Raw genomic sequence first — 25,374 nt, forward strand, 5'->3', positions numbered from 1 at the left:
GTGCCTAATAATGTAATAATTTTTCCAAAATGTTTTGTTTTCTTCACATTCTTGTTTCCTTTACATTGTCCAGTATTTTTCTGTAAACTCTTCAATTTAGTATATATCACCTAACTTACAATAATTGACATAAACAAACCCACTATGTGATATATCTCGGCTTATTTAGAGAGAATCATTTCATAATTTATTTTTGGAGCACTAACTTTGTGATTTTCTATTTTATAATTAAAATGTAACTTTGTTTTAAAATCACTTTAAATATTTTATCATAACTTAATTATAATGTCTACCGGTTTCGAAGCTAACCGCTTCTATATCAAGAATGATTAATATTAGTATTAATCAGTCTTGATAAAGAAGCGGTCAGCTTCGAAATCGGTAGACATTATAATTAAGTTATAATAAAATATTTATAGTGATTTCAAAACAAAGTTACATTTTAATTATAGAATAATTTCACTTTGCCACATTGGAGAAATTATGTGCCAGTCAGAATATAAAAATTGTGCTTAATTTTTTAATATCTGCGCATAGTATTATTATCATTATTGTAATTCTTCATCTTCTCTAGCCTTCTGTTCTCCAGTGCTGGATATATGCCTCTTCTGTGTCTTTCCATTTCTTCTGATCGGTTGCTCTTTGTAGCCAGTTTCTACCCCCCACAGCGGCTCTGTCATCGGACCACCTTTTTTGGGGTCTTCCGACGCCTGTTTTATTCTCCCATGGTCTCCATCTCAACAATTTTAGGATCCATCTTGTGGGGTCTTGTCTTGCAATATCTCCCGCCCATTGCCACTTGAGTCTTGCCGCGCGATCCATGATATCCTCTGTATTGATTATATTCCAGATTTCTTCATTTCTTACTTTATCTCTCAGGCTTAAACCAAGCATAGATCTTCCCATGGATCGCTGTGTGCATTTAAGCTTCTCTGCGTTTCTTTTTGTCAGAGCCATAGTCTCTAGTGCATATGTGTTCTGATTATTGCAACATAAAAATTACATAAATTATATTTTGAGCGGCGAATAAATAGTTGCTCCTTCAAACGTCATTAATAACTCATTTTTATCCATATTTTTACAAATTGCTTTCCTCTTTAAAGCAGTAATTTGTTGTTTATAAATTAAGAGGAAATTTTGACATAGCTTCCGTCTTCACCTACATAATATGTCGGAGGGCCATGGTTGTGAGAATTCCTGACAGAAATCACATTTCCATTCTTCACCAGAGCAGAAGACAAGCACCGACGCATATTGTAGGCAGAGCAGTGCCATCTCACTCCACCCGCTGACGGCTTGCCCATTCGGTAAGTATAATTATTTATCATCAGCAATGTTCTTTTGTTAGATAATATAAACTTTGCTGAAAAAATACAATACACACATTATATTATAAGGTAGATTACATAAGGTTAGTCTTATTTAAAATCAGATACTGGATTTTTCACCCTACGGATAAAAAATAATAATAATAATAAATTTAGATAACTTATATTGCGCCATTTTCGTAAAATACTACCTCAAGGGCGCTTCATATATCGATATTATAGGTGTCACAACTTGAGACAAAGCATCTATCATTTTTATATGAAAGAAGATGGAAGTTTAAGCATCCCAGGGCTTACGACCTGGCATTTGGTTGGCTTAAGTGATCACTTTATACACTTGTGTATCACTAACCATTCTGAACATCTATATGAACATTATATAGATGTTCAGAATAACTATATGAACAACAGACTGTATAGTTTAAAAAAAATAACAACTAGTTCCGCAACTGCCGATGTTCATATGAAACAAGCTGAAATCAAACCTTGAGAACAAATTGATGTTATCATTGCCAACGTTATGTAGAAAAAGAGCTGAAAAACTAAATAAGATATTTTAAGAAACAAATATATAAGTTAGGACTTACAATTCGACCAGCAATCGGCTGATTTTAAGTGACCACTTTAAACACTGCGTAACACTCACAATTTTATTTCAGTTTAACATTTTTAGTACTAAGAGTTCTTAAACATCTTTATTGTATTCCATGCGATAAGGAACATTGATATCTGCCATTATTATATGCCACAAAAATAAGTACTGTGGTATTGTACGATATAATGCGATTGTGTTACCTTCACAAGTATACCTTACCGTGTTTTATTCACTTTTTTATTGCTTCCAATATTCAACTTTTAGTTAAAATCAAGCAAAAATGTGTATGTGTCAGTAAATAATAATAAAAAAACACATTTATATCAAATGATTCATTTCAAATCAATTTTTATTTGATAAATAATAGACAAATTCATTACAAACATAAATTTAAGGGATTTATATTATCCACTGACACTTCGTGATAGAATTGCATTTTTAATATATTATTAGATTAAAACCATTTTTAGCTTTTTCCACTTTTTTTATTTGACCAGCGACCGGGTTTCGTTGTTACCGACATTGTCACCAACGTCGTTACCGACATCACCGACCAGTCTGATGATGTCGGTAACGACGAAACCCGGTCGCTGGTCAAATAAAAAAAGTGGAAAAAGCTAAAAATATTGGTTTTAATCTAGTAATATATTATAAATTTAAGGCATACACATTATTACAAATTATAAATATACAAAAAAGTGTTGTAAAGGGAGTAGGATAATCCGGGGTCAGGAAAACGCCTTCAAAAACATAAAACAGATAAATATCTTACTGGAATACAAACAACCCAGTGACCAGCTTTGTTTTTAAATAACAAATTAATTATTAAGACTAGGTGCAGATAACAAGGACCTTATCCAGCCATTTTATTAATATTATGTATTACCCAGAAGTATTGATTAAATTTTATTAATTCAATGACCAATTTTAATATAATTCCCTGAGCTTTCGATGTAAAACTGTGGCGGATCGTGGTTGTGTTGATTTCTCGAAGACAGCATGACTTCTCCCTTCACCAGAACAGAGGACATGCAGCGACGGGAGTCATATGAAGAGCAGTGCCACCTCAGTCCGCCCGCACAAGGCTTTCCCATGCGGTACGTATACTGATTGATCATCAACAACTTTTTCTTACCGCATCTTATAAATTTCGCTGCAAAAAATATAGAATCAGATAAAGCATAGGACAAAGCATTTGAAAATACATGGTAGGGTAAAATCGCCACTACCAAATATTATCTGATAATAGAAATATATTGATATTGTAAGTATTCCATTTTAATGCTAAGAAAATACTGCCTATAGTACTTATGAACAATAATTTTGTCTAGATGTTTCTGGTAGTTATGGTCACAAACATACATTGTTTTGGGATAGACTATATTGTACCACATATGGGCAAAAAAAATGGGCCTTAGCGGATTTGCCCGTACCAGGTACGGACACTCCTGCGAAGAAATAAATAAAATCTCATTAAATATTGTTTACAATAAATATAACCTATAATATTCTTAGTTATAAATCAAAGATATTAGAACAAACAAATTATAACATAAATATCAAATTATTTATAAAAGCATTTTTTTATACAAGTACTAGAAACTGACTGCGGAGAATTGTTACCAAAAAACTCTATGGTTGACCCTGTTTAAAACGGAAAGGAAAATTACTTTAAGAAATAGGTGTTTCACCAAGCATGCAAGGGAAAATAAAACAAATATTTTATCACTCTTAAGTTTATTTGTCATTAATATTCAAATATAAACAGTTTTTTATTTAAATTTTTTTAATTAAAATTTAAAAATCATAAAGCGGAAATATATCATGACAATACTGCAAAAAGTGCTTAATTAATTTAAATACATTGTGATTTTTTTATGAATTCAGAAAAATGTGTTTATGTCGGGTTGTGGTCCCGTAGTTAGTGTCGCGGACTCTTAAGTCAAAGTTTCTCGGTTCGAACCCACTCTACTACAATTTGATATCTATTATTAATAATGAGTCGCTTAGGCTCACAGAAATTGTATGAAATCGAAGTATTTTTGGAAGTAATAAAAACACAAATATTTCTCTTTTTTTAAAGCAAAAGGATTAAACTTACCTACATGTCATTATTAATTACGCTAAAATGCAGTAGTTTTAACCCTCCCTTCCCGGTGTTGTGCACCTTGTACACATTGCTTCTAATAACCATCAATATCTCTATAAATATAATAAATACAAGGCTGAGATTTTAGGTATTCTTCCATAACATATTTACGAATTTATTTAAAAAATAATATTAATAATAATCAGAATTTATCGGGTACATCGGAGGTATTTTGCGAATATTGGAAATAAATTTGCATATAAACAGCGTTGAAGAGTGTGCGGGAATTGTGACACTTTATTCGCATCTCACTCTTGCATACTTGCACTGTGCAAGCATGAGGAGCTCAAAGCTCAATGTTCTCTAGCTAGTGGCAGTCGGCAGTCGCTTTTGGGCTTCCGACAAGAGTGGACCAATGCTTGTTCCGTGAGCATTGCCAGGTAGTTTTTTTAATGTTTTCAGCAAATAAATCTAAATTATTATAATTTTCTACTTCATTTATAACTAATTAAGGGGATTAGCTAGGAATGTCCGTATTCCGATTTAAAATCGCTAATTTTTTACTGTGTAGTGACTGCCCAACAGCGGGACGCGCGTTTTATTTTAGCACCGGATGGGAAACGTTAAAGGTCTTTAAACATGTCCACCAATAACCAATCCTAAGTTAAATATTTTAAATTTTGATGTTAGGACAATATTACTATGGCTTTTGTGAAACAAGTTGTCAAGCAATCGAATAAACTAATTTCAAAATTTCATGAATTGTTTCGACAATTTTGTAGTATACTTGAAATACAATGACAACTTGGCTTGGGGATATTTGGATGCTGATGACCTTAGTTTCCTTTATAACCTTCATTTAGCCTTTGAGGTAGTATTTTACGAAAATGGCGCCATAAACATTATCCAAATTTATTATAATTATCCAGAAGATATCAGTTAATTGATAAGATCACATTTGCACATTAAGGTGGAGACTGACCGTAGCATTTCGTCGTAATGTAACACGTTACGATGCGAGCATTCAGGCAGTCAGTACAGCGAGCCGAGCGCTCCATCCATAGCTTTGGATGCTCGCTGATGTTCGCCGCGAGCGATGTTACGACGTTATGTTACGACATTATGTTACGACGAAATGCTTCGGTCAGTCTCCACCTTTACGTGATTGTGTATACACCCACTCTACCCATGCTCAAATGGGATTTTATAGCTAAATTGCTTGAATAAATATGAAGGGTACAGCAAAGAAACCATCATTGTCGTTAAAAAAAATCCAATTTTAGTAAAGTAAATGGTTTTAGGTTAAATATGTAAAAAAAAAAGTCAACTACCAATACTTGTTTAAGGAATTCTGGTTCTTGAAAATTGCAACCCTAACTGCATTCAAGCTCGACTATTTTGAATTTTTTTAAGGAATAACTCGCAAATTGTCTATTTTTGATGCTTGTCTGCAGGTAGGATGTAAGGATAGGGAAGGTAAATGTGAAAAATACATCACGAATACCCAGACCAATTGAAAATAAATCTTTCTTGCATTAATTTTACAATTGGCGGGTGTCGAGCCGGCGACGCCAGTTTCGCAGTCGAGCGTCTACCCAACTACGCCACGGCGCCCGTCTAACGCATGTTTTTGACTAACCTTTAGATGTAATATAACACGAGTCTTCATGTTTATCTTGCATATATTTAATAACAATTCAAATTATGCTAGCTTAGCGTCTTCGCAATATATATAATTTCGTAACATTACATAAAATATTTCAAACGGTAAGTTAAAGGAATCATTATAAAAGAAAGGGGGAATCAACATCACTAAATAACTCACGAAATTGCTGAAAAAACACACAATCACAGGAATCAACAAAAGTATTCACGAACTAAAAACACACGCTAGCGGCTATAAATATCAGTAAAACTAGCATGTGTATCACTCAAATCACAGGTAGTATACGTAAGAGATAAATAGGAAAAATTACGGCGAAACAGTTATCAATTTTGATTACATTTTTAAAAAACACACTCGATTGAACTTAGCGTTCTCCACAATTGACAGCAAATGGCGCCATAGATTATATGACAGCGCTGTCAGAGTAATTTTACAATAGACTAAACATAAAAATTATCTAGGACCCTACCTTGTTACATCGAAGTTAACCTTTCCCTTCCGGTGCTAAAATAAAACGTCCCGATGTAGGGTAGTCAATACGCAATAAAAAATGTCTACTTTAAATCGGGAAAAAACGGACATTCATAGCTTATCACCTTTAATTAATTTTGAATGAAGTCAAAAATTATAATAATTTTTTTGTTTTGCTAAAAACATAAAAAAAACCATGTGACAACGCTCACGGAACAAGCATAGGTCCGCTTTAACTGCCAGTTATGTTTTAATTTTTCTGGACAAAATAAAGTTTTTTACCTTGAACTTTACTTTGATGGTGCATATGCACTATATCGGATTGAAAAGGTGTTGACTCCAAAGTGGGTAACTCCAAAATTATTAATATGACGCATGGCCAATTACGCAGTTGAGCTTATTTTTAACTACATCACTGGGTTTGCATTATTTCGAATCAAATCCGAAAACTGCGTAATAAATAATGAATTAAAAACTGCGAATAATTATTTCCACCCTCCTTTACTGATAAAAGTTTGTCTTAGAGTAGAATTTGAAAAAAGAAACTTGAAATTATTTTAACTACATTTTAAAATCGTAGTACCTACAAATATACATAAATACTTTTGTTCCCGTTTCAACTCCTTTATTTAATGATTTCAATTTGATTTTTTAAACAGAGAAATGCAAAAAAATCACCACTCAAAAAGGTTTATGCCAAATTGTCAACATTATTTTCAGCATATTTTTCTCTTTTGGGCTTCTCATTACATTTTTTACGACCGTTTTTTTTTACATTACTTAACGTCCAAGTGACTCTGAAATGTATGTATTCAACATTGCTGATCATGGCACCGCCAACTGTCAACTGTTGATGGTTGATTTGTTGCCAATACGTTTTGCCATTTTACCGTGAATATACCGAATTGCCATAATGCGCGTCGTAGGTTTGGTGAATGGGCCGAAAACAATATTCAGCTTGATCCTCTTTTTCAACACAAAATTGTATTCACCGAATAGGCCCATTTTTGGTTAAATGGCTATGTCAATAAGCAGAATTGCCGAATTTAGAGTGGAGAAAACCCAAAAGCCTTTGTCGAGACGCCCGCGCTCTTATATCCACTAAAAGTCACTGTTTGGTGTGTGGCCAGAATGTTATCGTTAATGGAAAGCGCTGCAAAACCATGATTACAAACTTCTTCGTACCTCAGTTGAATGGCATTCATGTGACAGAGCTGCGGTTTCAACAAAATGGCGTAACATGTAGCACGTCGGGTGCCACTATCAATGTATTGCGGGAATCTTTAATATGTTATTAAAGAATATGTCTTTAATGTACACTTCTATAAAAAAACAACCTTTATATATAAATTTTGCACTAAGTGATCAAAAAACACATACGTAGGTTCCTAATTGAAGCAATGACAGCATATGTATACATAGCTTATATGACGTATGATAGGTATTTGTCTCTGGACAGTTGTCAAATTTGGGGATCGCGGGTTCGAGCTTTGTTGAGCTTTTGGAATACAATTTTCCAAAAATATATCTATTTCTAAATTAAATTTATTGAGGGTCAAGTTTCATCGTAAACATTGATTTACTTTCTTTCTTTTAAAACGGTTTTCTTTTGTTTATTTAATTGTTATATTGCAAATTTACTTTAATAAACTATTTATTGAAACTTACTTTTGTGTTCATTATTATAGAATTTTAAACTGTATGTTAAATATGTTATGATTGTAGCCATAGCAAAGTGCAGGCATTTTAATGACGTTTATATCTCTATACATTCAATGCTATCCATATGATAATCTGTGTTTTTTCAACGAAATAGACCATCTTAAAAGTTACTCCAAAAGTTAGTGATAATATTTGGATGGCGGTATTTATTATATGATTTGTCATATCAAAAATAGCTCTCAGTAATATGGTGTCTTGATAATGATGTTTAGTATAATGGAACATTTTCTATCTATAATATTATGTCTATTTTTAAATTTGTATCAGTCATGAATTATTGTCAAGCGTAGATATATTATATAAAAATATTGCTCAATTGTTGACTCAAATCCAAGTCTACACTACATTCAGAGTAGATATACAAATTAGAAATATATGGGAAGCTACATAATAAGCAATCTCAGGATTTTTGTCATCAGTCACATTATTGGTGACTAATGTGCATTTATATTTCTCTTAAAAGACCTTAATAAACCATCTTATTATCTGTGGCCTAGTTGCCATATGAAGGTGTAATGGTAGGGACTGACCGGAGCCGTTTCATCATAACGTAACACGTTACATTAGTATAGTCAGTACAGCGAGCCGAGCGCTCCATCCATAGTTTCGGATACTCGCTTATGCTCGCCGTGAGTGATGTTACGACATGACGTTACCACGAAATGCTCCGGTCAATCCCCAACACAAGGCTTTTCTAGTGGCAGCAATGGTGTAAGGCAGACAACAGACAATTTAATTTATTAATGTGTCATGTAATTTCTTCAATGAACTTATTATAAAACTATTTCATTGTATCGTAGAGCTGATCTGACACAACAAATAGATCTGTATGGTTCCATGACAGCAATATACTGTCGATAAGTGTTGGTAAAGGCATATATCTTAAGATAAAGTTAACTGAATAAATTGTGGTTATTTATTGAAGATATTGTCATTCATTCATAAATGAGAGTGTTTGCAATTTGCCATTGTAGCTATTAGGGAAGTGATGTCTTTGATCTATTGTCATTAATCATGTTTATGTTTAGCTCATATTTCATTATATTTTTAGGTGCTGTTTATATTGTAGGTCAAAAAGGGAATACTTTGATAAAGTTGGACAACTATACTTTCTATCATTACTGTGTCATGAAACGGAATAAGGACAAGTCTCGGTGGGCGTGTTCCACTCATAATCACAAGGGCTGTAATGCGGCACTTCATACCATTAAGGAAGAAATAGTTTTTGTTAAAAATGTGCATAACCATCCGCCGTCCAGTTAGTTTTATGAATTGTACTGCTCTTTTTTTCATTCGCTATTTTTATTGGTGTTGGGGTAATACACAACATACAAATGGGATTATTTGATTTTTAAGTTTTTTTGTCTGTATGAATGGCATGGATTTTTATTTGTAGTATTTAGTATTAAGAAGACTTCATTTAACACTATTTCATTTAGCTCACAAACATATTGATGTTTCGTACTGTACTGTTAAATGAAAAACTACTTAAGCACAGTTTTCTGTAACGTTTTAATTTTAAGGCTTTGCGTTTAAAAATAATTATTGTGATGTTTAGTTCTGAAAATTCGGTGAAATACATGTTTTTTTTAATGTACTTAATATATAATAAACAAAATATGAAGTTTTAGCAGTTGTGTTTTTGCAATTTGTAAGATATAAATTTACCTTTATTTTTTTACCATCTTCACAGTTATGTAAATGTGAAACATAAAATAGAAAAATTGTTATTTTTTAACCTATGTACACTGCAAATGTTTCTTGGAAATATTTTAAATTTATAATCTTTAATGTTATTCAGTTTTACGAAATTATGAAATATTTTATGTAAACCTACGCCTACAAAAATATTTTTAAAAAGAACCAACACAGTTATATCTGTTTGAAATAATTAATATATCAATCCTTCTTATATACTATTGCAATCCACAAATTCACAGTGTATAAAAAATATATTTCAATACATATTTTAATTTCTAATGTTATTCAGTTTTGTGAAATTATGAAATATTTTATGTAATCTTACGCCTACAAAAATATTTTTAAAAAGAACCAACGCAGTTATATCTGTTTGAAATATTTAATATATCGATCACTCTTATATACTATCACAATCCACAAATTCACAATGTATAGAAAATACATTTCAAAAACCGTGACTGTATTTTGAATTATTCCAGACAATATAATGTTTAAATCCTTCTATAAAATAGCATTTTGACGAATGCGATAGTATATTGTATGTAGTTGGGGTTTATATACATATGAATTTATCTAAAGAAAATTATATTTATTATTGAATTAAATAAATTGTACTTACACATTTTAGGATTAATGTAAAAATTTTATTGTGTTCGAAGTGCCGGTTATAATCATGTGTTATTTATAAATTATTTTACATAATTTTATGTATGTGTAAAAATTTATGTATCTTGTGGTTGGCTGTTGATGTATTTTAATTCTTATTCTTATTGTGAATAAATATTTTTACAAGAAATAAAAAATTGTGTGTGTGAAATATCTAGGTGATGTATTTCAACAATATGCATGAACATGGAAACCAAGAATATAGAATGGAGAAATACTAAAAAATGTATTTGTTGAATATAGATATAATGATTAAAGAAAACACTTGTTTTTTACCACTTGAGTTTTATTATAGACTACATGTTTCAGAAGTTAAACTTCCATCATTCAGGTCTGTATAATAACTAAAATATAAAATATAAAATTGTTCTATAAATAAGGAGAGGGGAAAGTAAGGGGAAGGGGTTAGTCAAGGGACGGAGTTTGAAAACAAAAGAAAAATGGAAAGCAACGGTGAAGAATTTTGAAACAATATATTATTTAATAAATTATTATTAGAATTTAGGTTTTTTTGGATTTCTAAATTTTCAAGATAATTCATAATTTGGCCTTTATATGGAACAAGGTGTAATAATTTTAATTTATGAGAGTGAAATGAGTGATTAGTATCTATTATGTGATTTGCAAATTCCGAAAAATAATTACTAACAAGACCGCTATGATGTTCTTTAATTCTAATCTTCAAATTTCTCGCAGTTTGGCCAGTATATTTTTTATCACAATCTCCACACGAAATTTCATAAACACCACTTTTTTGTAATAAATCAATTTTAGATTTTGAGTTATCGAGGATTTTATGTAAATTATTATTAGTATAATATGCAGGTTGGATATGAATGATGGAAGTTTAACTTCTGAAACATGTAGTCTATAATAAAACTCAAGTGGTAAAAAACAAGTGTTTTCTTTAATCATTGTAACATGTCTTACCACAAAGTTAATGCCGAAACAATAAATAAAACATAGATATAGTTATCTATCAAGCATAGATTACTTCCAGACCATAAGTCGCACTTCGACATTAAAATAAAAGGAGTTTAAGACACACCCCAATTTTTTGTTTAAATTTCAGAGTAAAAAAGTGCATCTAATGGTCTGAAAAATACAATATATCAATGTTTGGAAGATGGCTGATCTCTTTTTTCTACCTCCTTAATGTAGTGTTTAGCGTGCTTGACTACCGCATTGAAGGTCCCGGATCAATTCCCAGAGTGAAAATAAAAATTTGAGATTTTCAATTTATTATTTATTTACCGGACTGGTACCTGAACTGCAAGACAAATCACCTTGCCGTCATACAATTAACAATCAAGTCGACCTGGTGTGGTGCTCTATGCATTGGGTGCGGATTAGGGTTAAAAGAATCTTACTAGGGAATATGGTCCATCTGAATCACAGATTTATTTAATCTACATAGACAATTATGATTGATCACAAATAATGCGAAATATGTAAATTGAAAGAATTTTGTTCTTTCTTAAAAATCATGGTAAATAATGGAAATAGTTTTTTGGGAACAGGGAGTTGTTTTCAAATAGTTTTGATTTAAAATCAGCTTTTCTACATTTGTATGTATCTCAAATTGGATTATATTTTCAGGTGCTACTTATATTCTTGGTAAAAAGGGGAATACTCTGATAAAGTTGGAAAACTATACTTTTTATCACTTTAGCACAATGAAAAGAAATCCAGACAAGTCTCGATGGGCGTGCTCCACACACAATCACAAGGGGTGTAATGCCACGCTTCATACTATTAAGGAAGAAATAGTTTTTGTTAAAAATGTGCATAACCATCCACCGAGTTGATTTTATGAATAATATTCTTATTTGATTTAACATATTTTTTTATTAGAATCAAATATTAAGATATCAAAACAAATAAGGAAGGTCTCTTAACACATATATCGCTCACTCCTTTCAACAAGGTCAAATATCAAAAAATGTTATTTTTCTGGAGAGCGTTTTTAAAGTTTAAAAATATAATAAAATGTATTAAAAATAAATACCAAGCCACTAATTTTCAACTTTTACTGTGCAACAGATCTTTTAAGGTAAAACCTAAATGATTTTTCTCCATTTGAAAAATATTTAGTATATTTAAAAAAATAAACAACCTTTTCTTCAAAATGCAAAAACAACACTTTCTGCCCTGTTGCGGGTAAAAATTAAGTTAAAAATATGCCGCTTTTGCTGGGATATAGTAAACTTTCTGGGCATTCCGAAAACATGCACAACTGAAAATTGACAATTTTTGATATATGACGTTGAAAGGAGTGAGCGATATGTCGGGGTATTTTTTAGCCAAATTGGCAAGAACCCGGGCAATTATGTATTTGATTTTCGTGCACAAATCAGGTTTGGCATACAAAACTTTATCTTTAGAACTTAAGTTAGATTAGGATAAAAAAATGTATATTTTTCAGAAAAATAATCAATTTATGTAATAAACATTTTGTTATTTCAGCTCACAGAGTTAAAATTTGTGAGTAAAATACAGAAAATTATGAAAAAAAAACTCTCTCTTGTTAAGAATACTTTTTTTCATGAAGTTAATTATAATTCAGGGAAATATTTTTGTACTTATTTATAAAAGAATCGAATCGATAGTTACAAATCAATTATTTTCATCAACAATATATTTTCCATAATGCTAGATATATTTCATTAGCCCCGTGATAGTTTTTGTTATTATTTAAATTTATTCAATAGTTAACTTTCTTGTTTCTAACCCTTATCCATACCCAATGGTGCATAGGGCAAAATAAATTCAAGAAAGATTTATTTTCAATTGGTCTGGGTGTTTGTGATGTATTTTTCACATTTTAACTTCCCTATATATAAATAATAAAAATGGTAAAATTAGTTTCAATTATATTTTTTGTTTATCAGTAAATATAATACTATAAATCAATGTTTTATGCTATTTAAAATAAAAATTATTGTAGAATAAATTTATCCTTATTTCTATATCAGCGGAGCTGGATAAGTATAATCATGTAAGAAATAATTGACTGAAAAAAGGTAAACAAAATTCTGTAATTTATCGGGAATAAATTTGATGCGGAGAATATTATTTGTTGGTTAATGACAAACTTTTTAAATCGGGTGTGTTGTATTCCACATCTTAAATCTGAAACAATAATAAAAACATAAAAATGAATACATACTTATATTGCTGCTACCATTTTTTTGGGTTACTTCACATGGTTCGTAGAACTTGTTGCTGGCAAGTAGATCACTATTAATAACTATCTTTAATAAATAGCTATGTTCATAGTGCTAAAGTGATGTAAACAGTAATGTGTTACATGTTAAAATTTCAGTACCATAGTACCCAGAAATATAGCTGAAATGTCATCATTAAGTGCTAACAAAACTGCATAATATCCCAAAAAGCACTATCAATACGGCTGTTTAAATCTTAGTAATTGCATTATCTTCATATTGTTGATACAATTAAAAAAATAATAATGTATAATTGAGATCATGGATGATAAGATGTTTGGTTACGGAGAAAATTGGATTGAAAAAGTAGAGAGCTGATGGGACACAGCAGTCAAAAGAAATAATCCTGGCTCTGCAGAAGGAAGTGGAACAGGATATAATGTAAGTATTGCAAAGTAAGTATTATGTTGGATGACTATTATTATATTTTCATTGACTTCTATCAGCATTGAGTAGGTGTGTAAGGTACCACATTGGATCAACATAGTGTCAACCTTATCATTAATTATGTGAAGGCGTGATTAGCTTGGGATTCAGATTCTTGGTATTTATTAATGGAATCCATTCAATGGGATACAGATGATGTATGTAAAAGGATTCTGGGTGAAGAATATAACAGCTATATGGCGAAGCAAATAGAGGAGAAATAGTAGGTTGGAAAAGGAAAACAACAGTATGACTTCAACATTTTGAGTGGGTTCAGATACTTGTTCACAAATCTGGATTACCTCCATTAGGAGTTATTTTTTACATTACTAGTGCAATGACTAGCAGTAATGACAAAATTACTGAGTGGTGCATACTCCTACAAGAAAAGTTGTGAAAGCTATGCCAAGGTATGTTCCTTTACTACCTGAATTAGAGATCATAATTCCTATGTTATCCTTGTCTGAGACCTTCTAGAGCAGCTGAACTGGGGATCTTTCTAAACATAAACTGAATTTCTTGAATAACATCATTTCTGTTCTGTCAAATATATCTCGCTCTTTTTTCCCAAGAATTTAGAAGGCATTTGAGTGCAGCGATTGAGTTAGCACCATATAATTCCGCTTTGGTGCTGTATGTACCACTTAGATAGGGACAAGGGTCAGAAGAAGAGGGGAGCATGAATAAAAATAAAATGAAGGTTTTAGTTTTATAGGTATGGATTTGGTTGTTTGGTAGTTTCAAATGAACCAGAGAAACTTTGTCTTACCTGAGTTGAAATTTTGTAATGTTTTGTTTAAAATTATCATCTTTATCTTCGACATCTTCTGTTGAGCTGTTTCACAAATATAGAATGGTAAAATAAGATAATACACGTAATGCAAACACCATAGACTTATTGTCAGCAGTTGTTTAGTATCCTAAAAGGTCAAACAAAACATATTTTTTAATAAATATCCTATTTTGAAATTATTTTCACTAAAGTTTTTCAATTAATGGGTCCACATAAGGAACAAGAGTTTCTATTCTGGACCTAGGAATATGGTGGGAGCTTCTAAAGTTATTCAGAATGTAGTAAGAAATTACCATTGTGAATATTATGACTACGGCAACATTTTGTAACACTACACTAAAACAGCATAATGTCGAGAAAGCAAACTAGAAAGATTATGAAACATTTTGATTAGTAGAGAAATAAACATACAATACAATACATATAACACTAGTCAATACCTAAAAACTAATAATTAGGATATATTTCGCTCACTCCTTTCAACAACGTCATATATCAAAAATCGACAATTTTCAGTTGAGCATGTTTTCGGAATGCCTAGAAAATGTACTATATCCCAGCAAAAGCGGCTTATTTTTAACTTAATATTTACCCGCTACAGGGCAGAAAGTGTTGTTTTTGCATTTTGAAGAAAAGTTTAAATATTTTTTTAAATATACTAAATATTTTTCAAATGGAGAAAAAACCTTCAGGTTTAACCTAAAAAGATCTGTTGCACAGTAAAAAGTTCAATAAGTGGCTTGATATTTATTTTTAATACATTTTATTATATTTTTAAACTTTAAAAATGATCTCCTGAAAAATCAAATTTTTTGATATATGATGTTGAAAGGAGTAAGCGATATGTAAGGGTGAATCAAGTATGATTCCAATTTTTTTTATCATTTACTTTAATAATTTACAAAATAGCTCAAAACACATATTCTTCTTATCTATAAATGCATTTTTGAGGCGAAATTTTGTTTGTCTGAGCATGTCAGCTTTGTGGGTCTCATTTTTTATTGCTTCTTGTTCATCCAAGAACTTTTAATGCCATTTGTATACGGTGTATGACTGTGTTTTGTCTACATTTGCGCCTGAGTTTTCTTCAGACATGTTTTACTGAACTGTGTCTTTGTAAAATTATGGCTGTAGAAATATTAAATTAAGATGTTGCTGTTGAGAGGAATGTTGCTGTTAACAAGTAACTTTTAATTTGTTAAAAAAAGGCATTCACTTAATATCCCACAATTATGTATATTTTTATACATATGTACATTTTTAGAATTTATCTACTTTGTTTCAATTAAATATTGGGTATCAAATACTGTGTCGTTTTTGATTGACCCATCTACATAAATATGAAGGAACAAGATGCAAATTTAGATTCTTTTACTAAAAAAGTTACTGCAAAATAATTTTTTTCCTTCTTTTTAATCCCTATTTGCACCCAGATCTACGCGGTGTTCATCTCTAATTACACAAAGGCAAGGTGATCAGTGATCAGCCCTGCGCTCTAAAGCATAGAATAAAGAGGTGGAATGTATCTGATGGGACACAGATTATGCAAGTAAAAGAGTTTGAGGCTAGGAAGAATAGTAGGTACGGAAAGGAGTATTGGCTTGGGTACTGGGGTTCTATATTAGCTTGTGTAACTGGTAATACTTCTAATTTTTAAGAATTCATTGAGGAATACTGGAAAAAAATACATTTTTTTTAAAACAAGAAAGTAATGGTTAAAGTGCATTTGCTAACATGGAAAATAGATTATTATATAAACTTCATTTCAGCAGCAATGATTTTCGCTTTATTATTTTTAAATCTCGGTAGATAATTCTACGTTTGCATCATTGCTTTAAAAATATATACAGATATCTCTATAAGTGTATTATGTTCATTTAAAAAAATCTATGAAGAAAATGCCACAAAAAATATAATTATTATCAAAGTGCATATTTATTGTCAAAAATTACCGGTACACCAAACTCTAAGACAGCCATCTCAATATTTTCTATGAGTTTAGAGTATGTAGTGATATAAGATTTGATTTCTTTCTCCTGATTTTCTGTATCATTTTTGTAAGTCAGTTCTATTCTTTCTATTAGTATTTGAAAGCGAAAAACTATCATATGCATTTTTGCAAAGAATCTTAGAATAATAACGTCATTTAAAAAATATAATGTGAATATTGTTAATAACACTACAGAATGAAACCAAACGGTAATATCAGCAGTTACGTGTATTAAAAATAGGATAATAGTTATTATGTGGAGTATCCATATTATTATTCTTCCATTTGTATTTATTATTCGGGCATTCAAACTCTTGTCGATAGTGTAAAAGTTTTTTGTCATAACATAAGATATGTTTATTTTGCTAATGATTCTAAAAATCCATGAACTGATCACACTACCTGAAACTGTTAGACATCTTAGAATCACAAAATATTTGATTATATTTATTTCAAACATGTTTATGAAATTTAAGCTATTAAGTTGATATAACAATATAATATCTACTATAAGTGATACTGTACAAAGAGTTAACGGATATAATTTATACAGCGGAGATGTTTTGTATATTTCTTCTCTCTGCACTTTAATAAACCCGAGACCAATAACGAAATAGAAATTGTATAAGTATTTAAAATGTGAATCAAAGATTTTATGTAATCCATGTTTAAAATTAGATACTCTTTTCATTTTTATTTTGAAATATATTTGTTATTTTGGCTTTCTGTTCAATTTTACGTCGGTCTTGTTGATGTTACAAAGCTAAGTGATACAACATGTGTTTGTAACACAATAAAGATAACTCCAGTTATATGAATTTTATACTCAGTTCATTAGAAAGTATTTTCGTAAATAACACTTTTAGAGGCAAAATTAAAGCCTTTTTTTTTATTGAATTGGTATTTACTTTGTAGAATTTGATAATCTTTTTATATAATTATATAACTGAATCCACGATTTTGAATTCCTGGTGATTTTATTTTTTATTTTTAAGGAAATAATATTGTCATAAAATGTTCAAATTTCTTAATATTTGACAAAGAACCATGAGTATCAAGAGATTAAAATAATCCCGGGAACAATTTCAACAATTAAATAATTATGAGTGATTTTTCAATACAATATTTATTGATATCACCCTATACTGGTGCCTGAAGTCTGTTCATCTTGTCTTCATGTAATTAAGGATCAAGAAAACACTTCATCAATACAATGCAGTGTCCTACTCTATAATGTGCAAACTTAAGAATATTTGTCTGCCTCCGTAGTGTAATAATGGTCAGCATGCTCGGCTACTGTTCTGGAAGTCCCAGGTTCGATTCCCAGGAGGGGAATCGAATCCCCTAATATTTATTCAATATTACCCTGGACTTATACCTGAAGTGAGGGCTGATCACCTTTCCTTGTGTTAACGATCATGATAAAATAGCCTTTATATTATGCAGAACCCTATGCACCATTGGGGTGCAGATAAGGGTTTGAAGAATGATATAAATGCCCTGTGATACTGCATGTAAGTATCCAAGTTACAAATTGAACACAATATCTGAAAACGCCAATTCCGCATGCTTTTTTGGGGAATCTTAATTCTACAGCATTATACTGAACTCATTGTTCTAGAATAGCGGGTTGTAACATTGATGAAAAATGCAAAATATTACACAGGGTTGTCGTATAATACAGGATTCTTTCGTAGACAAAATACAGTCACCTTTTAACAACATAATTTGGTATTTTACATTGCTTTCTTAATCTACAGCGAGGCCTACATAAAACGGAGTAACAGTAGTTCAATACTTCATATTGTATTAGAGATTATGATTTATCTTCAAATAAAAACAAAAAACAAATAAGGTTTCTGAAGCCCTTATGAGAAAGTACAGAAAATGGGATACTCGTGCATTGCACTTCTAATCAACCAATAATTAGGTTGATTGAAAGTGCAATGGACATTTGTATTAATGATAAAAGGTAATAAATTTAAAAGCAATGACATCATTATACTTATTCACATTTTATTTTTTATTTCAATTCACTTTAATTTTAAATTCACTGTTATTAGTTTATGGGTAAAATTTATTTGCCATATACTATATGATTAGTCATTGGCCTAATTATATTTACATGATCACAATTTATTAAAAAAATGTACCAACCCATTTTATTTGTAAGTATCTATCATCTGACCTTTATTTACACCCAATGGTGTGGTATTGCACTTTATTTTATTGGCACAGTGTTTTTATGATCTTTAATTATATGAAACAATGGTAAGCCTTTTGCTTAGCTTAATAATTGTAAAAAAACTAAATGTGCAAACAAAATTAGTAACATAATTTTAAAAACCCCTTTATTCAGACACATGTCATCATTTATCAAAAATTATGTTTATTATGCATGATTATACTTGTATTACAAATCGATAACTTCATGCATGACTGGAGCTTTTCCCTTATTAACTTTTCAGGTATTTGTGTCGATTGAGTACCCTATGTATCAATTGATGCGCATTTACCAATATATAAGTCTAATTCACAATTTTTCGTAAATAATAAATTGAGTAAGTACTAAATAAAAAACAGATTTTTAAAAGCTGGCAACTTAAGTGACGTTTGTAAAAATGATACATTCAAAATTTGATACATTGTAAAAATATTTTTGACCAATCATATCACGCTATATAATACAACAATGTCTATGATTTGCCCAAAAAACAAGATGGCTTTATTACTGAAAAAATCTGTCAGCGACATTGTAAGCATCCGTCTTATTAAATCCGTCAATATGGTGTGGTGATGCGCTTGACGTTTGTTTTTTGTGCATTATTTTTTTATACTGAGGTTTTTGTATATGTATAAATATATTATATATGAAAAATCCGATTTAAGTAAATAATAAAAAAAGTGTTGTTTTTAATAAAGCGTGCAGTTGTTGTTTATTCCATGACGCCGATTTAAAATTTACATAAAATATGTAAATTTAATTTTAGGTACTGTTATTTTTTATTTGATGCATTATTTTTTTAGATTAAGCGCAGTGTTTCCTTTTAGACTTTAAAAAAATAATCTAACTTATGTACTAGGGACCGAATGCTATAATACGAGTAAAAATATAAGTTAAAATTTGTGAGAAATCGAGAATTTTGTGTATGATAAAATAATTACGCCAAAGGTTCAATTAATGCAGTGCAACGAGCATGTGATTCGACAGAACTTGCACAAGATATTCATAAATTAGTACTATTTCAAATGTTTCTTATTACTTAGTAAGTTTTTTTTAGAATTGATGCACAAATTATTATTCTATTGACCACATTTTACAACTCATTCTTATTTAAGTATTCATAAAAAAGCCTGGTTTTATTGCATTATTTCGATATTTCGATAGAATTGATATTTTCGGCAAATTAAATCTGCTTTTACATTATATTATTAACACAAATTTTTGTGCCAATGCTTAAATTGCACAAACCATTTTATTTCTTGCTCTCATAGTTTAGTGCTTATAATTTTGGCTCCCAGATTTGATTACCGGTCGGTTCAGTTTAAATTAAAATATTTTACAGTATTATTTCAATATAGATACCAGTTTTGAACACTTTCTTCAATGTAGTTTACAGCAAAGATAACTCTGTATTAAACCAATATAGTATTTTATAAACCATTCTATGCAAATAAAGAAAGACAGTGATTTAAAATAATTTTTGAAAAAATATTTTTAATCATTATTTACTGAGTAAAGAAAGTGGTTTTCACAACAAAATAATCATTAATCCTTTTTATAAATGTCTTAAAAATGACCATTTCTTGCGTACCTAACTACAATAGCAGTTAAAATATTCTCAAACTTCTAATTGATTAGTTTAATTATATATTTTGAAATATATCACTTTATTGAAATGACATCTTTGGAGTTTAATATAATTCCAAAATGTCCAGCACTATGGAAACAAAACTAGAGCTAACCTTGTAGTGTTAAAGAAATGCACCTTTCTACCTTTAAAAAAAATAATGTCTCTTATATACAAAAGTTTAGGGCTTTTTTTAAAACAGAAAAGGTCCCGGAACTTACTTCATGTCAAGCTTTTTATTAAAAAAAAGTTTATTCAAATATCATTAAAACATTAATTACAATACCATACTTTATCATTTTGACGAATTATATGAATATAGATTGTAATTATGTAAGCACAAACACTGTTTCATCTAGTTGATTTTAAAAATTTGTTTAAAAAAAAAATATATTTGTGAAAAAAGGTGCCGGAACACCATTCCGAAATGGAAAAAAAGCCCTGCAAAAGTGTGTGAATTTATTTTTAATAAGGCAGTATTATGCAGCATAGTCACTAAATTAATTACTGCGTTTACGTTAGTCATGAATTCTTCAATGGTGCATAGGGCACTGCATTGTATAGACGCAGTGTTATCTTGTTCGTTACTTTCATGAAGGCAAGGTGATCACCTTTGCACTTCAGGGACCAGTCCAGAGTGTTATTAAATAAATATTATAGTGTAAAATCACTAATATTTATTTTCACTTCCCCCGGGAATTGAACCCGGGACCTCCAGTACGGTAGCTAAACACGCTAAGTCATGAATTACTGCCTGTCATTTAACAAACTGTTTAAATTTGTTTGACGCAAGATCTTTTCAAAGATATACCAATTTACCAATGTGTAGAGCGGAAAGCCGAACGGTTTTCTGAACTCGTTTTCTTGATTTTATCTCTTAAGGTGGAGACTGACCAGAGCATTTCGTCGTAACGTAACACGTTACGATGCGAGCATTCGTATAGTCAGTACAGCGAGTGGAGCACCCCATCCATAGTTTCGGATGCTCGCTGATGCTCGCCGCGAGCGATGTTACGACATTATGTTATGACAAAATGCTCCGGTCAGTCTCCACCTTTAATTTTTTGCTTCCACAAGGGTCACAACCTTCAGTAATGAGGAATAAGACAGAGAAGAAGAATAATCTCTTTATATTTATACTTCATATTTACGGTACTGATAGTATATAAACAATTTTTTCTGTATTTTTTTGGCAATCATTCAATCATATCATATGCCGATACATGTGGCCCACAGATTTTAGTTTTGAGTCACCGTTAAACTGTCAACAGAATTGAAATTTTAATATGCATTTTTTATTTTATTTTCATTCATCAAACGAATGCCAAATTCAATGCGTAAATTTAATTTTTTAATGTTCGTATAAAAATCAATTTATATACTGGAACCAAATTATCTTTGAATATCTATAAAACGGCTAGTTGAAAAAATAACACGTTTTATCATATTGTTTGATAATTTTGAAAATGCAGATGCACAACTGTTGCATTGTATTGATGAATTGTAGTTTTAGAATGAGCAAATCTGTAATATGGTCTTTCCTTTTTCTTCGGGAAAAAATATATCATTTTTATTATTACTATTATTATTATTAAATTTATAAATATATAAAACATTTTATTTAAATCACAATATATTTAAATTTAAATTACAGGTTGCTTCGTTGGACGGCTTTCAAGATGATGAAAATTATTCTGAGAAGAACGGGAAAATTTTGTCGATAATACATCAAAATGGAGTCTGCGTCGATTGATTTAAAAATATTCACTAGTTCGATTTTGTTCTGAGTATAAAATTTCAACTGTCTCCTGATTTCTATAGTCAGAGTCGTAGTATAAGTGAATTATTGTCTATGTATGATTTAAATAAATTATTCCATCAAAGATTGTGATCAACATTTGTATAAAATTGTAATTTCTGTACGCTTTATTATTTGATGTTTATATAATGTATTATAAATCCTGTGTTATATTTATTATATACTCACTGATAAATAATAAAGTATTTTAAACCGATAACTGAATCCTTATAATGAAAATGTTATAAAAATATTTCGTTAATGTAATATTTGTCTGAATAAAATTTCATCCTTGCAACACCCGTTCCTTTCCTGATTTTTATGTACAAATTTAAACATTTTAACATATTTCAAGTGTAAATGAATAAATAACGCATTGTTTATATTTAAGAGACTTCTAGCAATGTATAGAATTTGTTACTGTTATTGTAAGATGTTTATATTTATCAAAGAATTTTATTATTTATATAATTTATCATGTGTTGATTAGTAGTCAAACATGTTAAGTATGTAATATGCCAATTACATTCCTATGTGTACATTAGTTTTTCATATATATACATACTTATCATGAGTTAGAAATGTAAACTTGTCTTAAGTGTTCAAGTTTTTTGTTTCTGTTTGACTAGTTCAGAAGGTATAACTTGATATTTATGACATGTGTATTTTTGGATGTTCCTTAAAATACATTTATATTGTGCATTTACTTAAAATATAAATATGTATTGTAATTTTCTTTCATGTTTATAGGTTATATTACCGGAGATTTTGGTCAATGCGAAGATAAGGAGTGCCAATTGTGGAATTTTTCAAGTTTTTCAACTTATTAATTTACTTTTATTTACTCATTTCACATAATAAATCAAAGCATTTTTATTGTGTCTCATTGGTTAATTTTTTCTGCAGATAAGATTGCCGAGTTATCATTGGATAAATTGTGTTACAATGATAATTTAAGGTTATGTTCCTATCATTTGAAAATTATATTTTCTGCTATTATAGAAAGAAAAAGAAACATAACCATCTTATCTGCAGTAATACTTAACTTTCATTGTCCTTTACCAGCATAGTGCTTTTGTAGAAAGTTGGAAGTAGCGTAGTGGAAAGTTTTACGTATCTGTGATATTCGATTAATTGATGCGGTATTTTTCTAGATTGGTTCTACATGAAGTCTTCCAAAGGCACCGTTCAATTGGTCGCCACAAATAACATATTTTACGAGGATATTAATAGCCACGAGAGACGCATCACATGGAGGTGCTCCAAGTTCTACACTAAGACTCCCGACCGCGACAGGTGCCAAGTTTCCATTTGCCTCCGTTCTGGGTTGATAGCGTACGTCAAGGGTCGTCACAATCATCCCGACACGTTCATCGAGTCCAAGCACGCGAGCCGACGCTGCGAAGTGGACATGACCGGGAAATACAAAATCACCGGGCAGTGGATGCCGGACAAGAAGCCATACGTGGACAAGAAGTACCCCGAGATAAGAATGAAAGTGAAAGAAATGTCCAAGTTCAAGGCTCAACGGAATAGAGGGCTGTTGAACTTGGCCCACCTCAACATGCAGCTCACAAACCTGATGACCAGCCAGCCTGTAGTGGTGCCTACCCCTGTGACGTGTGAGCCCAGTATACAAGCTGACACCGTCAACTCTAACTCCAATAACGTCGTAGTTCCGGTGACCTCTACAGTCAACCTTCCGCCCGCGGGATCCGAAGAAAAGGATGTCTCCTGGCACATCCCTACTTTTGAGGGATTCTTTTAAATAAGTTTATTTGATACCTTTACATGTTTTAAACAATTATTTTTATTGCCTTTTTGCCCCTTTTTTTAAAAAAACCTTTTTAATTAATTTGATGCAGATTTTGAAGTACTTAATTTAATAATTTTATAGTTTTTAGTATGTTGGAAGAATTTTTATATACATATATATTTTAGCCATTGAACATTATGGAGATGAATAATTACAAATGCAACACTGTTAATATTTTTTGATCTCTTCAGATAGACTATGTAACTTTTGATGCATATTTTTCTGAAAATAACTAGACTGTTGATGTTAGAATGATCTCTCTACATTGAATACTCATTTAATATTCATTGGCAGTATAACTTGTTCCTACGGAATGATATTTGATCTATTGAATTTGTAATGTGAACCATGTCGGTGTAAGCGAGTAGTGGAAAGGAATATTTGATAGTGGCCCGGAAAGGTGCCTTAGTTTAGTGCTTTTATATACCTCTATATTTCTACATGTTTACCAATAAAACTTGGCGCAATCAATATATACATTAAGTTAAGGATCGCAGAAAGCGATATTACATTCAGTATTAATTATCCCGAACAAGCCTCATCACTGATTGTGAATTGTTTTTAATATTAGTTTCTACGGTGTATTTCTTTACAAATATCGTCAGATGAGCTTGCTGGCTTTGCTTATTATGTTATGCCTTTAATAATGATTATTTACAATTGTAATTGGTGGATATCAATAATTGAAAATTGTCGTAGCGAGTATGGATTTGAAGTATGTATTACGATTTCTGGAATGCTGCCCGTTGACGCCAAACACCAATTTTTTCCTTAGCGATTTGAGAAATGTTTAGTATTGACCTGTAAGGTTTTGTGAGAATTTCAATGTGAAACTCTGGCAGAGTTTGTAGTATTTGTGTGGAGCCTGAAAAGATGATTTGGTTCGATATATAAGAGTCAGCATTCTTCAATTACTTAAGTAAGGAATCTCAGTGTATGTGTAATATTAGAATGTAATCATAATTGTAACGCAGCTATGTATGTGTATTTGTCTGAATGCTCTCTCTTATAAAGTTTGAATAGCGTTCCAGGATTCAATCTTCGTGTTGAAAGTAATAAATTAGTGATGTGTATGTAATCATAATCAATGGAAAGTATTAATATTAGTCGGCCTTAGATGTGGAATTCTAATTAGTTTAGAGAAACGGTTTGTCGTCACGTGAATGTAGATTAAACTTTATGGAAATTTTACAACTTTTACATATACTTATACATAAATATCAAATCATTCTTAA

At 30.7% G+C, this 25,374-nt stretch overlaps 2 protein-coding genes and 1 long non-coding RNA gene across 5 annotated transcripts; 1 reads left to right on the forward strand and 2 right to left on the reverse strand.

Annotated features, from left to right (window-relative positions):
* Positions 1–365: 365 nt before the first annotated feature.
* Positions 366–6,058, reverse strand: LOC148308127 (uncharacterized). The gene is made up of 2 exons (XM_088262262.1): positions 5,838–6,058; positions 366–1,363 (listed from the first exon to the last, which is right to left on the reverse strand). The coding sequence occupies exon 2, from the start codon at positions 955–957 to the stop codon at positions 571–573; it is 387 nt and encodes a 128-aa protein (XP_088118388.1). The 5' UTR covers positions 958–1,363; positions 5,838–6,058; the 3' UTR covers positions 366–570.
* On the reverse strand, positions 2,518–5,842 carry LOC148308128 (uncharacterized). Of its 3 annotated transcripts, XR_015837726.1 has the most exons (3): positions 5,652–5,842; positions 4,029–4,125; positions 2,518–3,076 (listed from the first exon to the last, which is right to left on the reverse strand). It is a non-coding gene; the product is annotated as an uncharacterized LOC148308128 (long non-coding RNA). The 3 variants fall into 3 exon arrangements; XR_015837724.1 differs by lacking the exon at positions 4,029–4,125; XR_015837725.1 differs by having other exon boundaries at positions 4,029–5,842.
* Positions 6,059–19,401: 13,343 nt separating the features above from the next.
* Positions 19,402–25,374, forward strand: LOC148308129 (uncharacterized). The gene is made up of 2 exons (XM_088262342.1): positions 19,402–19,664; positions 22,180–25,374. The coding sequence occupies exon 2, from the start codon at positions 23,489–23,491 to the stop codon at positions 24,089–24,091; it is 603 nt and encodes a 200-aa protein (XP_088118468.1). The 5' UTR covers positions 19,402–19,664; positions 22,180–23,488; the 3' UTR covers positions 24,092–25,374.

Source organism: Brachycentrus maculatus, unplaced genomic scaffold, assembly GCF_059751285.1.
Source record: "Brachycentrus maculatus isolate JH-2025_06_01 unplaced genomic scaffold, ASM5975128v1 h1tg000176l, whole genome shotgun sequence".
In the NCBI taxonomy this organism is placed as follows: Eukaryota; Metazoa; Arthropoda; class Insecta; order Trichoptera; family Brachycentridae; genus Brachycentrus; species Brachycentrus maculatus.

Coding starts and splice junctions, on each gene's coding strand:
- LOC148308127 (XM_088262262.1), bottom strand. CDS start 957: ATGGCTCTGACAAAAAGAAACGCAGAGAAGCTTAAATGCACACAGCGA.
- LOC148308129 (XM_088262342.1), top strand. CDS start 23,489: ATGAAGTCTTCCAAAGGCACCGTTCAATTGGTCGCCACAAATAACATA.